We start from the raw sequence: 17,799 nt of genomic DNA, 5'->3' as shown, positions 1-17,799 counted from the left end.
GAGTTCCAACTCAGAAGGCCCTTTGTTTGTTTGTTTCATGTCTTTTGCTGGAAATTCTACATGTATTTGATCACCTAAGACACTGTAAGTCCTGCCATACATCAGAATTTTTAGACATGTGGACTTCAGCTATACTTTCCCTTTTCTGGCAGCAGTGTCAGTACAGATGGCAACAGTGATTAAAAGACACCAAGTTTCTCAAATGTTTATGATTAAATACAGTTTATCTTAAGAGGCTCCAGACTGAAGTCAGCTCCTTTAAGCCTGTCAGATTTTTCCTCCAAAGATGATGGAATGCCTAGCTAGAGGAGAAAGGTTATTTATTATTTATTATTCCATTCTTCAAAACATTGTATCAAAAAAGAAATCAATCTTTCCCTAAACATTCTTTGTAAAATTTCAGCTGCTAACTATTATTTGCATATGTAGCTCACCTTAGTTGACACAACATACCAGCAGGTAGCTCTAATCCCTGATAAACTGTCCATTGTTACGATGGCATGTTCTCCTCTTCTCTTTTTCTTACAGGTTGGTTCCCTCCTAAGCAATGGCAGTACTTTTTACGGATAATGGCATGATGATCTTGGTAGTATGATGGGGAACAATAAAGTTTTTAAAATACTTTTGCCAAATAATCATTTAATAGCTTCTTTTGGGAAGATGCATTCCACTTAGAGAATACCAGTGTTCCTCGGGAGGCATGTTCCCATGGTTGCACTGTTATGGAGCTCCTTAAATAAAGCTCTCCTTTAGTTTCCATACTCTTTGTTTCAAAGGCTAGCAATGACACTGTGTGGGGTGGAAGTCCCATACTTCCACCACAGCCCTGGTGGAAGTATAGGACTTAATTCCCCAGACAAACCCTACCCTACTCTACCTAATTCTTACTATATACTTATATGAGCAGAAAATCAGGCATCTAAGAGGGAGTTATAAATCCAGAGATTTAGTAAATTGCTCTTATTGCTTCTTGCAGCTAATTACCAGTCTAGAACTTTTTTTTAAAAAAAAGTGTGGATATGGCACGTGGGGACTTGGTTTAGTGGTAAACATGGTGGTGTCAGATTGGACTCAATGATCTTAGAGGTTTTTTCCAACCTAAATGATTCTGTGATTCTATGATTCTGTGAATGTTTATCTACTTTGTACTGAAAGAGTAGAGGAAGAGCAAACAGAGGAAGTTAAAAAGTCACCATTTCTTTGCACTTAACTAACTTCACAGATTTAGGTATCATGCTGATTAACTAACAAAGGGGCTTTAGTCTAGAACTGGCATAACAACTCAGGCAGGTTTTTTAAAATTAATTTGACAATAAAGTGCAGAATAAAACAGACAATTATCCTAAAATGCTTACCAGTCAATTTAAATTCATTATTTGAGTTTTGCTTTCTTCTTTATTTTGTTGCTAATTTTGTAGTGTCAAACAGTATAGACACTGCATATAAAGCACATAAAGCTGCAAGATCCTGTAGCAGATAATATCAGTGTCTTCTGTACATTTGCAATGGATTGCTAGCTGAGGCACTCTGGCACTGCTCTGAGGTCACTGCAGGGCTCACCAAAAGGGAGAACATGCATTGCTGAATACTCTATAATGAAATGGAGAATAATGAGATATAAATTTAAATCGAAATGTGATTATGTACAACATTCAAGAAACATCATTTGATGGTATTATGTGATATGTTTTCCATTATATAAACAATTGTGTACCTTCACCTGGATTTAGAGGTTGGTATTACAGAGTACAATGTCCTTCACAGAAATTACTGAGTGAATATCCATACTTTATCAGAGTGCTCTGAAACTAGAAGAGCTGAAGCAGGGTGTTCTCTCAGTAAGTAAAAATTTAAAATCCCAGTGTTTCTTTCTCCTATCATAGTTGATGAAATCTCATTCATCTGTACTTTTTATGAAGATGGCTACTTGTTCAACAGTTCACTCTTATCACTAAGAATTATTCTAAACGAGTGGCTGAGATATGAATGTCTATCTGCAATTGGACACCTGTTTAAATGTTTAAGTATACATTTGTAGGGAAAGAAAGGTCTTAAATGTCCATCAGAGAACCTACAGTTCCAGAGACTGGACAGCCTGAGTAATATGTAGTGTTTATATCTTATTTGCGAAACAAAAATTTTGTAGATGAAGAATTAGTGGGAGGAAGCTTAGTCGCAGACCAGCCAACCAAGGAAAAACACACTGCTGAGAGGAACAGATTTGTTTCCTGGGATTTTTGTTTGTTTGTTTGTTTTTGTTTTGTTTTGTTTTGTTTTAATGTAGGACAGACTATGAAGAAAGGACCAGAGAGCAAGCTCAAAAATATGTTAGTAAAACACAGTTAGATCCAATAAAGGTAACTCTGCTGAAAAATGCAAAATTTAAAAGATGTTTAGCCATAAAACACTAAATTTATAAGACATGAGGCAGAAGAAAGGCAGCTGATATTCTAAGTCACACCTATTACTGAGGTTCACAAGAAGAGAGGTAATGATGTACCCTGTGGTCTTTTCACAGTTCCACCTCAAAACCAGGCAACCATTTTGAATTTATGAGCTGGGATAATTCCTGGGGTGTTTCAATCTCAAATTCAGTAAGTTGCAAAAGCCTAATGAATAAAGAATATTTTCTCTAACATTTTTGGTAACAGTTTATCCAGTAAAGTATATGAAGTATGTGACAATCATCTTGAGTGCGATCATACAGCATGTACAGGACTAGGGGATCAGGCCCAGCCAGCATGGGTTTAGGAAAGGCAGGTCCTGTTCCACTGATCTGATCTTCTTCTATGTACATATGACCCATTTAGTGGATGCAGAAAAGGCTGTGGATGTTATCTACCTGGACTTTAGTAAAGCCTTTGGCACAGTTTCCCACAGCATTCTCCTGGAGAAACTGGCTGCTCATGGTGTGAATGGATGCATTCTTCACTGGGTAAAAAACTATCTGGATGGCTGGACCCACAAAGTCGTGGTGACTGGTGTTACATCCAGCTGGTGGCCGGTCACAAGTGGGGTTCCCCAGGGCTCAGTACTGGGGCCAGTTCTGTTTAATATCTTTATTGATATCTGGATGAGGGGATCAAGTGCACCCTCAGTCACTTTACAGCTGGCACCAAGTCGGGCGGGAGTGTTGATATGCTGGAGGGCAGGAAGGCTCTGCAGAGGGATCTGGACAGGCTGGATTGATGGGTCAAGACCATTTGTATGAGGTCCAACAAGGCCAAGTGCCAGCTGCACCTGGCTCAAAACAAGCCCAGGCAGTGCTACGGTCTGGGGGCAGAGTGGCTGGAAAGCTGTCCAACCGAAAAGGACCTTGGGGGTGCTGGCCAACAGCAGCTGAACATGAGCCAGCAGTGTGCCCACGTGGCCAAGGAGGCCAACAGCATCCTGGCCTGTATCAACAACAGTGTGGCCAGGGAAGTTATTGTCCCCTTGTACTCAGCACTGGTGAGGTTGCACCTCAAATCCTTTGTTCAGTTTTGGGCACCCCACGATAAGAAAGACATTGAGATGCTGGAGCATGTCCAGAGAAGGGCAATGGAGCTGGAAGGGTCTGGAACATAAATCCTATGAGGAGTGGCTGAGGGAGTGCAGTTGTTTAGCTTGGAGTAAAGGAGGGTTAGGGGGGACCTTATTGCTCTCTACAACTACCTGAAAGGAGGTTGTAGCCAGGCAGGGGTTGGTCTCTTCTCACAGCTAACAAGTGACAAGGACAAGAGGAAATGGCCTCAAATTTTGTCAGGGAGGTTTATATTGGCCATTAGGAAGATTATCTTCATGGAAAATGTTGTCAAGCATTGGAACAGGCTGTCCAAGGAAGTGGTGGAGTCACCACCCCTGGAGTAGTGTAGATGTGGCACTTAGGGACATGGTTTAGGGAGGGACCGGGCAGTGCTGGGCTCATGGCTGGACTTGATGATCTTACAGATCTTTTTCAAATTAAACAGTTCTATGATTCTAAGTATATGGTCATGTGTCTATAATTTTTCTTCAGTATAAATACATAGTAAAGGAGAAGATCAATAATACAGAATTATAAATACTAACTCCTGCATCATAAACTGAACATTTGAAATGTAAATGTTGTACTTCAGACACTCATCTGCCTATTCATTTCTTTGCATTCCAGGTATCGTATTTGTTTCAAACTGACAAGATCTAGAATATATGAAACAAAATACAAACACTTACTGAAGAAAGGTAATACCCGTCACTTACAGAAAATGGTATATCTTCAGGTCAAAGTAAGAATTCACTGCAGTAACAATTATTTTATGCATTGCCATGCATAATTACCCCTTTCCTCTGTGTTATTAAGAAATACAAATTATTTATTAGTTATATATACTTCAAATAGACCCTACTAAATTACTGTTCCTTAAAAGCTCTTAGAACTTCCTGAAGACACTAGAGACACTTGGAAAGTGTCTTCAGATCCCAAAACGAAAATGAAACCAGAAGATGAGGCAGTCTGTTAAAGCCTGTTTACAGTATTATAAAGTTCATATTTTTGGGGGCTTTGTTTTGCATAATAGAAATGTGAAAATATGGCAATCCAGATGAACAGATTGATGTCAATATTTCAATTCTATTTTTACAATATAAGCCGTAAGTTTACTTTGTAGGTATTAAAACCGAACACATTTAAATTAAATACTTACTAAGGAGTGCTTATCTGTAAAACATGTGAAGCAAATGGGTTTCTGGTAATGGCTTCTTGAACATCTAAATAAAAGCATGAAAGTATATAATAAATATTATGCAAACCAAATACTTTAATAAAAATAAGATTCACAGTCAAATATTCAAGACAGAACTTTCTGAAGATTGTGGAAATGTAGTTTAATAGCACTAGTTTTATTTTCCCTATTAACTGCTGCTGTAATAGGCCATATATCTATTTTTAAAACTTGTATCTAGATATTATATGAACAAAAGATTTAGTGTCAATAAAGAAATCTAAAGCTAGAGAAAAGAATGCCAGCTACTATAAGCTGGCAACAAATACTCCAGGTGTAGACTAGTTAGTGACCATTATTAAAAAGACCACTATGAAGGTACACAGTTTGAGTCACTTAATTTTTTAACATGTGAAAACAAAGACAAAAAAAGGTGTGCAGAAAGGTCACAGTTTAAAAAAGCAATGTACTTTTATGACACATAAGTACAGACAACCATTTACTTACTAATTTACAGGTACCTACTTACATGTAAGTCTACCTGTAAAATTTCCCAGCTTCCTATTACCAATTTTAATCCCTAAATAATAAGGCAAGCTAATTAAGTTTCCCAGGTACATAACTATCTGTATGTATTACATTAATTTTCACAGTTACTTCATTTGCAATCTGTTAACTCCTATGACTCTTTGTTTCTTTCATATTCCTAACATACTCTTCTTACAGTTTTCCCGTTCACACTTTGCAAACTTCAGCACTGTCTCCCAGTTCTTTTACTGAATTTACCTTTCCCTATATTTCTTTGTAATTTCCCTCTTATACAGCAATTTAGTTTCTATATTCGTGTATTTCTCTTTTCATATCTACTTTCCTAACCCGAGCACACCATACTAAAACACCTCTCTGATAAAAAATGGAATTCTTCATTTCCATTTGCCTGGAAGCAATAACCACAAGTTATGATATAATGAAATTCGGAACCACTGTTTGATGGAGCAGGAATTGTAAGCTACAGCTGCAGAAAATTTTTAAACAGTTGCAAAGACCTATTATTCTGCTGTGCAGTTTATAGGAAACTGAAGCCTTTTTCCTTGAAGTCATGCAATCCACCATGTGATGTAAAAATGAGTGGATAGTGCGCAGAAGCTAAATAAGCCCTGGTTTAGTTTGATTCCAGGCAATAAGGAGGTATACTTGGGTAACTTGATCATGAAATGGTGCAGTGCAGAAGGAAAAGTAGTGGAATAGTAAAATGAAATCAATGGACTTCAAGAAACTCTTATAAACTCAAATAATTGACATGTAAAATCTTGTATGAAAAAAGTCCAAGGAAAATATAAAATTCAAGAGAGTTGGCAATTCCACAAACAGCACAAATGGCAAGCAGAAGTTATTTCAATCATATGAGAAGTCAAACAGTGAAGAGATCACGTATACTAAGTCACAAGTTCCCCACTGATTTCAAATACAAGATGGGGCACACAAAATACCAAAATTATGCCAAACTAATGAGAGCTTTTATGGAAGACACGTATGACCACATAGGTCAAAGCAAATCCTAACCATTAGATAAAGAAACGGACCCAAGAAGTAAGTTTGTTCTACAACTGTGTTAGTTATCATAAGAGAACTAATGAAAATGTTAGCTAATTAATCACTGGGGAAAAAATTATCGAGAACAAGTATAGACATTTTCCCCACATTCTTCAGCAAAATGGAAGCTGTGATTGGAGAGTTCATACAAAAAGCACCAGTATAAACCAGGTAAGAAATCAGCCTGGTAGAGAGAAGGAACAAGTTAGAGAATACTTAAGTAAGTTTGACATTTTTAAAATGGTTGCACAAGTGATATTCACTCAAACGTTCAGATTTATCTGCAGCGATGTCACAACTCAGTATTTGTGACTTTTAAGAATTCATGGAGAAGAGGAACATTCTAAAATACTAGAAGAAAATGAAAAGCCGTTCATTATAAAGGAATATATTTGCAAAAAATATATGATATATCAAATAAAAGGTAATTATTTGCAAAAATAATTGCAAAAAAATCAAGATGGATAAAAACAGATTCCCAAGTGAGGCTGATGTGCCTGATGCATCTTGAAAGAACATTTTTGACAAACATCTGTTGCAAACAACATCTACAGTTGGGCTGAAGATGTCGTCCAGTCATATTTTGAATCATATTTTTGACCAAGAAAAGGTCACCGTTATTTTAAATTAATCTCACTGACTTCAAGAAAGGTCTCATGATTTTGATCTACTGTTTGCTAAATTCAGTAAATAACAATAATAATAATAATAATAATAATAATAATAATAATAATAATAATAATAATAATAATAATAATTTCTATCACGGGATTCCTAGTTTTAACCCAAATAAATCTATGGCAACAAAATATAAAGTTATTTAATCATTTGGTGTATCATCTTATTTATTATCCAACTTACTTTGTAGCCTCTGATTGAGATAATTAAGAGACTGGAAAATCCTCTGTTCTTCTACTGAGAGTGCACTCATGCCTGGCCACGGAGCTCTGTTAAGCAGTGAGGGCTGTCTGGCTGGCTGCACACTGTCCATAGCTGCCAGGATTTCACCCTCCGCCATGGGTGTATTTGCTAGTTTTTCTGCCATTAGAAACTGAACAGTGCTTGCTGAAACTGAAGAGATTACAGAGGGAACTTCAAATGAGAAGAGCTCATTACATTTAAGTAAACTGCTTGTTTTCATGACTGTATGTCTGTGAAACACATAAAACCGACATTGAAAGATCAATTGGCAAAATCAAGAAACTTGATACATTAGAAAATAAAATAATTAAGAACACTAATTCATCTTATAATTGGCACCAGAGCAAGTCCTAATGAGTTTGGAAATATGTAATGGTAGCAAGCAATACCTGTCCCTATCATATAGTTATGTATGACATGTACAGCTACAAACAGGCATGGAATGAAAATTAAATACGTGTTGTAATGCGTTTATAAAACCATCCATACCATGATAGGGTTATATATTGCATTTCCAGGAAAAAAAATTAGGTATAGATAGATAACTACCCTTTTCTGCTTAGAATCACTGATGTCAAAAGGCACAAGCCATGTTACATAGTGGATGTATTAGGTCATTCTACTTTATGTACAACCAAGAATTGAAGTGAGTTGGGTTACTATACCTTCCTCAGATTTATAGATGTTTTTCATCTTTTGTACTGGATCGAATGTGGATGGAGCAGGACTCAGCTGGACAGTACATAATGAATTCTATAAAAAATATTATAAGAATATTTTAAGTATAATTTAAGGTAACCACTACCTTTTGAACATGTTTTATTTATTATTTCATATTACCAAATGTTTTGAAGTGCCAAAGTATTAGTGTATACTAATTCAGTGAGGTATTCTGGTTGGTTTTATTCTTGTCGTTAGCAGTGACAGCAAACATACTGATTCAAAATTGCATGACACTGAACAAATCTTTGATATTTCTAAAGCTCTTTCCATATTGAAGATAAACAAGCTTTTTATTTTTTGTAGTATTTTATATTAACCTGTGCATGATGAGTAGGCTCCCATCTTTTAGATGCTACATTTTGTCTTCTGTGTTCTGAAACAGCTCTGTGTTTATTTTCATAGTTGTCAAGAACTTGATTTTGTCTTGTAACAGGAACAAAACCTTAAATAACATGCAGACAAAAATAAACCAAAAATGTGTAAAACCATGATAAAGATAGTACTAGCAAAACTAATAATGATGAGTAAATATCTCTGCCCACATTCAGATGTTTACATCTGATCTCATTAAATATATTTTCTTAAAATGAAAAGAGAGAAACAGGCACTTTTAAGGTGTTTTTTACCTCATGTTAGCATAGGACTATGAGATACAGGTGTGGATTGTATGTGGACATAAGCATGCTAAGTGAAGCCCCACTTTGAATCCGAGATAATAAAGATGGTAAGTACAAAGATACAAGGTGGTCTTACCAAATAAAAAGGAGAATGAAAGGTGAGCTATGATATAAAAATACCAAATAATGTGCCAAAAAGTAATGTTTTAGAAAATAAATTGTATTTAAAGAATAATCTTGAAGTCTAACTGCCCAAGACAGTAAATGCCTGTTGACAAGTTGCTGTAATGTATATCTTAATGGATTCAACTTCTGTTAAGATTACGTAGCAGTTTGCAGAAAACGGGGTAGTTCACACTTTATTTGATTCACAGAATCAAAGAATGGTAGAGGTGGGAAGAGACCTTTGGAGGTCTCCAGTACCTCCACTCAAACAGGTCCACATACGGCTCCTTGCCCAGGACCATGTTCAGATGGCTTTTGAGCATCTTCAAGGATGGAGACTCAATAAAATCTCTGGGGCAATTTGTGCCAGTGCTCAGTCACAAAGTAAAAAAAAAATGCTTCTTGATATTCAGAAGGAAACTCCTTTGTTTCAGTTTGTGCCCTTTGCCTCTGGTACTTTCAGTGGGCACCGCAGAAGAGAACCTGGCACTGTCCCCTTTGCAGCTTCCTTCCAGGTATTTATAGACATCGATAAGATTCCCCATGACCTTCTCTTCTCTGGGATGAACAGTCCAAGCTCCCGGCCTTTTCTCCTAGAAGAGATGCTCCAGTTCCTTTACCATTTTCATGGCCAGTCACTAGACTCTCTCCAGCACATCCATGTCTCTTGTACTGAGGAGTCCAGAACTAACACAGTACTCCAGGTAGGGCCTCACAAGCATTGTAAGGTTTAAAAGTCATGGTTTTAAACCTTATTTCTATAGCTTGGGATTTTGTAGTTAATCTTACTAATTCATACATCTGTATGCTAATTGTAATGACAGTACTGTTGTATAGCATTTTCCCTCAGTCAGAGAGGTCTAAGCTAGACACTGTACCTCAAAATCTATTTCAGTTTTGTCTGGTGTAGCAATACATTTTCAAAATTAAAGCATCAAGTTTCAAAATTAAAATTATGTTCTTAATTAAATGTTTATGCATACAAACCGAAGATGCAAATTAGCATTTTCATGGACAACTCAGGAATCTACATACCCAAGGAGATATTATATTCTCATTTGTAAACACAGTTACTAGACTTGTAAATGCAGTTACTTGATTTATACTTGGGAAGATAAATTACCTCTTTATTTACATAATAAATATTTACATGTGCCGTTTAATGTACAGTTCACAATTTCACCAAGAGATCTTTTACTGATTCTAACAGAATTTTGTTTCTTACAGTGACATTAACAAAGCAGAATTCCTACCATTCACAGAAAAAGAAAACAATTAATTGATACTTGAAGCATATTTGAAACTAGTCATCTGGCTGTGTCAGAGACTGAAATGGTTAACGATTTATGCATTCGAGGAGTTGGATAAATAGATAGTTCCTTCTTTTTAATAATGGGTCCATAGTGGGCCAGATTTCTTTTTTTTTCCACAGGAACCTGCCAGCAGATGAGATCAAACTGCGTGAGACCAATAAAGCTTTCAATTGCAGCAATGGGCAGAAAAGATAACTGCCCCCACAACTGCTTTTATTATCAGCTTACAAGTATCCCATGAGAAAATGAAGTAGCAACAGGACTGAAGACTTATACTCTTCTTTGACATGTGTTTGTGGTTTTATCTTAATAACTTTGTAATATGCATGTCTGTATGTATTTTTGTCTCAGTAAGTTTGCAATATGTAAAAGTTTACCACAAACATTGTGTTTGTCTTCCCTCTACTCCCAAAATTTGTGTTTTTATCATGAACAACTCGCTGATAAGATTGTGTAAGACAAGCCATTTTATGTACTGCTAGTTTAGTTTTTGCCAAGTTTGTTTTGTCTTTTTGTTGGGGGGGCGAGTGGGCTTAGGAGAGGCTTTTGGATGTGTGTAGTTCTGTCTCAATCAACTGAGAATCAAAAAACTCAATCAAATTTAGCCTAGGAGTTAGTACAAGAATTTACACATATTTGGAATCATACAAATATGTATTATATGCATTAACCCTCTGCCTCAGAAGGCATCAAATTTTATATTTGGCTAAATTTCACAAAATATTGACAAATGAAACTAAATCTAAACAAAACAAAAGAAAATGTTACCTGAAGAGAATATAAGAAAACTTTTTACCAACTCCCAAGTAACTCAATGTGTTTGCATAAGAACTGATGTGTAATTTCAAGTACAATTTCAAGACACACTGTCCCCCCCCAACAGACACATTAGTATAGAATCCCTCACACCCGCTACGCATTAAAGGATACCCTGATTGCTCACAGGGTGGAGACAGTGGCTAGTGAAAATTAGATTTGTGTCAGTATTAAATCCTGATGTTTGTACCTTTGTTAATATTGGGAAATTTGATTGTAGCTATCAAGATCATATTACATCCCCTATGACTCATGGGGTGGAGAGAGTAGCTAATGAAAATTAGCTTACTATTTTATTATAAAGTTTTTTTTTTTTTTTTTTGCGGGGGGGAATTGCAGTGCATTGGGGCTATCTCTTCCTTTCCTTTACTCTCCTATCTTCCTGTCCACTATACAAAAAGCGCCGCCCACAAAGAAGATTCACAGAGAACAATGAAAGAAGAAAAATTGTTGAATGCATAAATCACGGGGTGGTGTCAGAGACTGAAACGGTCAATGATTTATGCATTCTAGGAGACTTTTGCAGGCTTTTGACCTCTGATGGGCAGTTGGGCCCATCCCTCCCTCCAGTGCTGAAGCCCTGACTAAGTGTCAAACCCTGAAAAGGCAGAAAGAGCCAAGTTTATACCACTGATGGCCCATCAAAGCCCATCCTCCCCTCTGCCAATCTTGAAAGGCAGGAACCAGGCCAGACACAGAAACTCTGCGCAGGCCCAGGGAGAGTTTGGAGGCTCGAGGCATGGCCCGTGGCACTAACCATGGGTATAATAACTCATAACTTCTTGGAGCGTGGGGGCTTCCCTCCTTCACCCCCAGCAGATCAAGGCCACCACTTCAACTGACAGACATGGAAGCTTGACACTATCAAGTGTCATCACTGGACCCCGTGGGCGGTGACTATATATCTTTTGTCCACTCTCAGCTTTTCTTTTTCCTTACTCTCCCTTACTCTTATCCTGTCTTTCTCTCCCCTATGCATTTTCTCCCTCCCCCAAAGGTTATCTCTATGTCACATTGTTATATGACAACACCCAAAATGCTAGCATATCTGTTGATACAAAATTGTTAAAATAAACCTTACCAATATATGTTTTCAGACACCGATTATTCAGTGTCATTTCACTCTAATCCACCCCAAGGGACTTATTGTTAAGAACCTGGGTTACCCCCTCCCCTTTCTCTGGGGCGGGTCATAACAGGCTGCTGCCATCAATAGTAACATGGGACACATTAGATTTAAAAGGTTGCCATTTAGTTAAGTGCAAATTATTGTAATATGATGCATGGTGCTGAATAGCACCTGAAAAGAAATGTTATATTGAATATGGCAGAAAGTTAAAAAAAAAAAAAAAGAAAACAAAAAGAAAACAAGAGACCCCTGATTATATCAGTGATCACATGATGTTTTTCAGAAAAAAATAAAAGTCAAACTTGCTCTATGCAGATGCATCAATACTTAATTTAATTAGTTTGCAAGACATGCTAGATATATGCCAAGGGAAAGATTCCTTCGAGACATGTAAGAGAAAATTATAATAAGCAATAGTATTGTTGCCGTGGGAGTTAGGTGCTGAAAAAATCTCCTGGAGCAGTTAATTAGGGGTGAGATAAGAAAGGGTTTATTTTGCCAAGGCAAAGATGTTACAAGACGCGCACAGGCCATGCCTGAGATGTTACATTTTATAACACCATCCATCCAATCCCACATGTGTCCACCCTGTGGCCTTTACTCTGGACTGCCCCGGGTCCACCCCCTGAAAATGGATCTGGGGGCTTTTTGGGACCCTCCGTTCATCTCATCTTCATCTCCCTCAGAGCACAAAGGGTACATAGTTACCCAGTTTTTGACCGTGTTCTGTGGTTTAGGCCCTGATATGCTGTTCTGCCAACAATCTAGGCCTTGCCTTGACAAAAGACTAAACATTTCTACTGGATTCCGGGGTAGGAGTGATATAGGGAGCATAGAATGGGGTAAGAGGGTTAAGGAATGTGTAAACAAGGGTGCTAGAGGGAAAGGGACAAGGGAGGAAGGGAGGGATGCTGCTTTTAGAGTCTACTTCCACTACTTATAAAACTTAAAAGTATTAGAAAAATAAAAACTATTAGGGGCTTAAGGCATCAGTATCTTTAAGGGAACAAGATACTAAGCAGTCTACAGCTGTTCAACTATAAGCATGTAATTAGCCCCATATTTGTGACAGGCTAAAGGTCAAACACGTTTTTAAAGCCTTTTACTGACTAAACAAGAAAGGTCTTAAAATAATTCTAATATCCAGCTACAATATAATATGTGTCAGCAGAAGATATACAACTTGAAGCCTGGAAGCCAAATTAAATTAAGATCCTCATGGATGATAATTTTATTTATTCATTTTTTTCTCACTTATACTTTAGGTACATTTGGCCAAGCATTGCAACAAATCACATTTTCTACAGTGTCTTCACAAACCTCATGGAACTCTGCAGATATTTTACTTGAGAGCAATGCAGTATTCAATCTCACAGCAAGCACTTCAGGACAAAGGCTATGATGTCTATGTGAATTGGTAGGCAATTGAACAAATAACAGCAAGTCAGTAAGAGTTATCTAGAGTATTTAAAATAAAGAAGACTTTCAAAACACAAAATCTAAGCAGATACTGAGAAAGGGTAACCCACCCAAATTTATTCCTCAGCTCTTCCCCTGAAAGAGCTGGAGGTATGTGACATTGGGAATGTAGCATTTAAAGTTGCAGTGAAGACAGTGTTAGTAGTGCACACAACTTTGACCCAGTACATTTCCTGATTGATTGATCTGATGTGCAGATAAGGACATCAAAAGGCAAGAATCTCTGCTGGAGGCAAGGCATGGTAATGCAAGTCTTCATTCATTTCCAATGTAAAATCAAATAGGTTAAGTCACCCGGATCTTAAATTCATCTGTTTGAACTGGAATAGACAAACAGATAGCATTTTTCATTTCCCAGCCCTACTTAAGGCCAAGAATATTCACCTGCCTGCCTTACATAACAGAGCTGTTTTGAATCATTCCATAGTTAAAACTATATATTACTAGATAAATGTAGATAAATGTAGATAAATACTAGATATATGTAGATAAAACTAGAAATGTAGGGGGGGTTAAGTTATCTGAATTAATTATTTTGCTAGAAAGTATTTTTGAGTTGCATGGCCAATCCTTGGGGTGATCTTGGTACATGAAGCAGTTTGAAATGCTGCTTATACTTGAAACAGGGTCTACAGTTGCAGGAACTCCTGCTGTAGCCCTCAATAGGAAGCAAACCAACAAACTACATAGAAATTATAAGCACAAGGATGTCATCAGTGCCCAAGGCACAGAATATAGATAGGCTGCACAGGAGAAACAAGGCAAATCAAAAATGAAATGTAATTTGAAATGTAAAAAGTGGGAGATGAAAGTTTATTCACCCAAAAATTTCTTATGCATCTTTCCTCTATCTTACCAATCAATCTCTTCATCAAGGTTAATTTTTAATGAAATGCAGGATTGTTTATCAAATTCCTTAAAATTCTTCATAAATCAGACATACTTTGCAGCAGAGCAAAGTTTGCTTGGCAGAAGCTCTTTAATTTTAACCTACCTTTAATTTTTTTTTAAAGCTTTAATTGTATTACTGGGAATAACTCTTAATAATTTTAGGCATTTTCAGTGTCAACATTTTAAAAACACAGTAGATCTATACTTCTTTCACTCTCATGTGGCAGTGACTGTTGAACAACAAGCTATGACTCTCAGTTACCTTGTAAAACTTGCTTGTATAAACTTACTCACTTCCTCCTATATCATTATTTAGACCACCTGTCACATCTGCTCATTAGTCATGAATATAATCTCAGGGAAAATACTTCCTTTTCATTTAATATTGTAGAGAGCTATTAAAAATGAGGATCAATGTTTGAGAGGCCTCTGGGCACCAGTAGAATAGAAATGACAATGACAAATGGTGAAAGCTTGTTAAAACTGGTTGTACTGTGTGGATGGATGAAAGGTTGGACATTTCAACTGAAAACAAATTCATGATGTAATTGAAGAAGACTTTTGTCTGAACATCCCCCCACCCCAGACCCAGAAACATGACTCTTACCAGTAGCGGACTCCTTTGCAGCTCGGACAGAATGTGCTCCACACCAGGAGGTGCTTGTTTTTCCAGCTGCTGGGATATGATGGAGATGTAATCCATTTTCTGCATTAACAGGTCTTCTCTCAGTGCAGGTTACTGAATGATTTTGACAGGCTCTTGCCTGAACACCACTCACAGAACAAGTATTTTTTGCCCAAGGTTCATATTTGGCCGTGCTGCAGTCGGGTGGAGAGATCACAGCGGCCAAGCCAGAACAAGCAATGTTCTCACTGTTTTCTCTACCATTCCTATTTAAACCCCAATTTGCTAGCACAACATGCTTGTCATTTAAATCATTCCTGCTAGTAGTGGTAGCTTGGAGGCTTGAAGGCGGCAGTGACTGACACCCAGGGCTGGCTGGGTTTTTGACACTTCTGTTTCCTGGCAGAGGTGCGGAAGGCGGGTGAGGTGTCAGCAATTTCCCTGGAGCTTTTTGAGTTTTGTTGGCTCCAGTGGCTGACTGCAGTTGGAGTATAGTGCCTCTTCTCCTGGGCATAAAACTTGTCTGGGCTCTTCCAGTTACTTTTGCCTTATTTTGGAGTTGATTACCTTCATTAATTTTAGAATTATTGCTATATACTGAGGGTTTACTTGCTTCATCTTTTGACACCATCCAAGCTTTTTTAGCAGAAAAGGATTCAGTAGACATAAATATATTCTGAGATGTGCATTCTTTATTTGATTGTTCAGTATTAACATTTGGTTTTGATATATGAGAATTTTCCTGATGATTTTTCATGAACGTGGGGTTTGAAGGTTGAGCAACAATACTTAAATTATTCTTAGGAGAATTATTTGCAGTTTGAACATATTGCAGCTTTGAAGAAGATACTTCACTGGTGCTTTTTTCACAGTATTTTTCATTATTTTCTGTTATTATCTGGTCAATTTGATCACACCATCTTAGCTTCCTATTGTATTTTTCATTTTCTGCACTTTTCTTTTTTAATTTTGCCAGTTCTAAACTGTCTCTGATAGATGACATGGATCGAGTTCCAAAACTGATCCCATGGTTCATAACCACAGTTTTGAAAGGACTGGGTTCATATTTAGAATCCTTCTTTAGGATACTTCTGAATAACTTTGCTCTTTTTCTTTCAAAAATATTACTTTTCAGGGTTTTGTCCTGTGCAGGAATTCCAGAATTGAACTCTGTATCTGACACCAGTGACATAGTGTCAATTATATTTCCCTTTCCTTTATCTTTGTTATTCTGTTGCTTAACTTCCAACCAAACTGAGGCATTTGGTATGTCTTGAAATAAAGATGTTCCTGGAATAGTATCATTATTACATTCAATATTTTCTTCTTTTGTTTCAGTCATTTTTCCTGAGGTATTTTTTAAAAACTTTGTACTGATATTTTTGTCCTTTGGTAATGTATCAGCTGTGCTGGGAATGCCAGTGGAACATCCCTGATTAGGAAATAAGATTATAGATGTTGCAATAGGTTGACTGGATGCTTGCACAGATATAGTTCTCTTCTGTGGGGTCATTTTAAAACTCTGATCTTGCATCAGATCCTGAACTCTTTCTCCTGGAATAGAATCAGGGCTGTCCCAGGCTTTGCTAGGATTGAAAACAGGATGAGTAATGGCTAATGTGCTAGCCATTCCAGAAGATGGCTTGGTTCTGTCTTCTTCTATATTTTGCAGAAAACTAAATGTATTAATTACAGAGTTCCTTTGCTTATCAGAGGTAGAGAACTCTGGAGGTTTTTTTCCAGATCTCTGAGAAGCAGATGATTCCTCTTCTGAAGCGTTCACATGTTCAGCAGGAGTTAGAACATTATGTTTAGCTAAAAGATCATGAATAGGTATGTTGTGGTAGTGTGGATCTGCATTTCTCAGGCAATTATTTAGATGCGCATTTTTAGAAGTACTTTGATCTATATGAAGTAAACCATTATTCCTAGTCTGGGATTTTTCTGGATCATACAGGGCACAGTCACACTGTGCAGTCAAAGATGATTCATTCGGTGTTGTGTAATTTCCACTTTGTCCTCCAGCCTCAAGACTGTCAAGGCTTGTCAGGCTTTCTGAATCATCTGTTTCGTTGAGTTCTTGATGAAAATTCTGAAATACAGGCAAAGAATCAGACTGTTAGATTTATCAGAAATGTGGTTTTGCTGATACTAATTTTTCATTAATGAGGGCCTAGACTAAAATACAAACAATATTAAGCCTGATGTTTTTATGACTTGGGTTCACATCACCATGAGTGTTTCCACCAAGTCAAAATTTACCTGTATTAAGTTGCAAAAGAAAATGGTGTAATTTGGGAAGAAATTTAGAGGAGAGAGCTGCATAGTTCAACAAATTTAATCCTTAGTTATATATGAATTCTGCAATATCAAAAAAGGAACTAGATTTATCTAAACAACAATACTGTTTATGGATTTCCCTATGATACAGGATGACTTCCATACTCTGTAAGGCTTCTAAGTGAGTTTACAAATTGAAAGAGAATCCATGAAAATGCAGATTTGATAGTGGATCTGCCCCAAACTGGAACTTCTCCATAATATTAGACTGAATATGTTTCTTTTCATACAACGAGCCACAAGTGATAAGGAGTGAAGCCTTGTCATGGCAAACACAGAAAAATCTCTTAGCTATCATAACCACAGCAACTAACAGCTCCCAACACCCCAGTGAAATTCCCTGTTCTGTTCATGTCTTTCAGAAAGAAGAAAGTATCATCTGATCTATGAGGACAGATCAGGTATAAGAGCCTAAGGGAGTCCCATCTACTCCCCCAACCTTCTCATCAGATTTTAATGGAGTGATGAATAAGAGGAACTGGTACCATCTGAAACATTAGTGGGA

General features: G+C 37.1%; 1 protein-coding gene across 1 annotated transcript in view; it reads right to left on the bottom strand.

The window, feature by feature from the left end:
* Nucleotides 1-4,663: 4,663 nt before the first annotated feature.
* The window catches only part of CEP126 (centrosomal protein 126), a 36,705-nt gene continuing 23,569 nt past the window's right edge, over nt 4,664-17,799 (bottom strand). The window contains exons 6-10 of the mRNA XM_018071020.2: nt 14,937-17,046; nt 8,237-8,361; nt 7,862-7,949; nt 7,137-7,346; nt 4,664-4,728 (exon numbers count right to left, since the gene is read on the bottom strand). Of these exons, the coding sequence (XP_017926509.2) occupies nt 4,664-4,728; nt 7,137-7,346; nt 7,862-7,949; nt 8,237-8,361; nt 14,937-17,046 (2,598 nt within the window). The remainder of the gene's footprint in view (nt 4,729-7,136; nt 7,347-7,861; nt 7,950-8,236; nt 8,362-14,936; nt 17,047-17,799) is intronic.

Source organism: Manacus vitellinus, unplaced genomic scaffold (genome assembly GCF_001715985.3).
Source record: "Manacus vitellinus isolate BGI_N305 unplaced genomic scaffold, ASM171598v3 scaffold_2_pilon, whole genome shotgun sequence".
NCBI classification, from domain to species: domain Eukaryota; kingdom Metazoa; phylum Chordata; class Aves; order Passeriformes; family Pipridae; genus Manacus; species Manacus vitellinus.
This window is presented reverse-complemented; position numbering and strand designations above follow the sequence as displayed.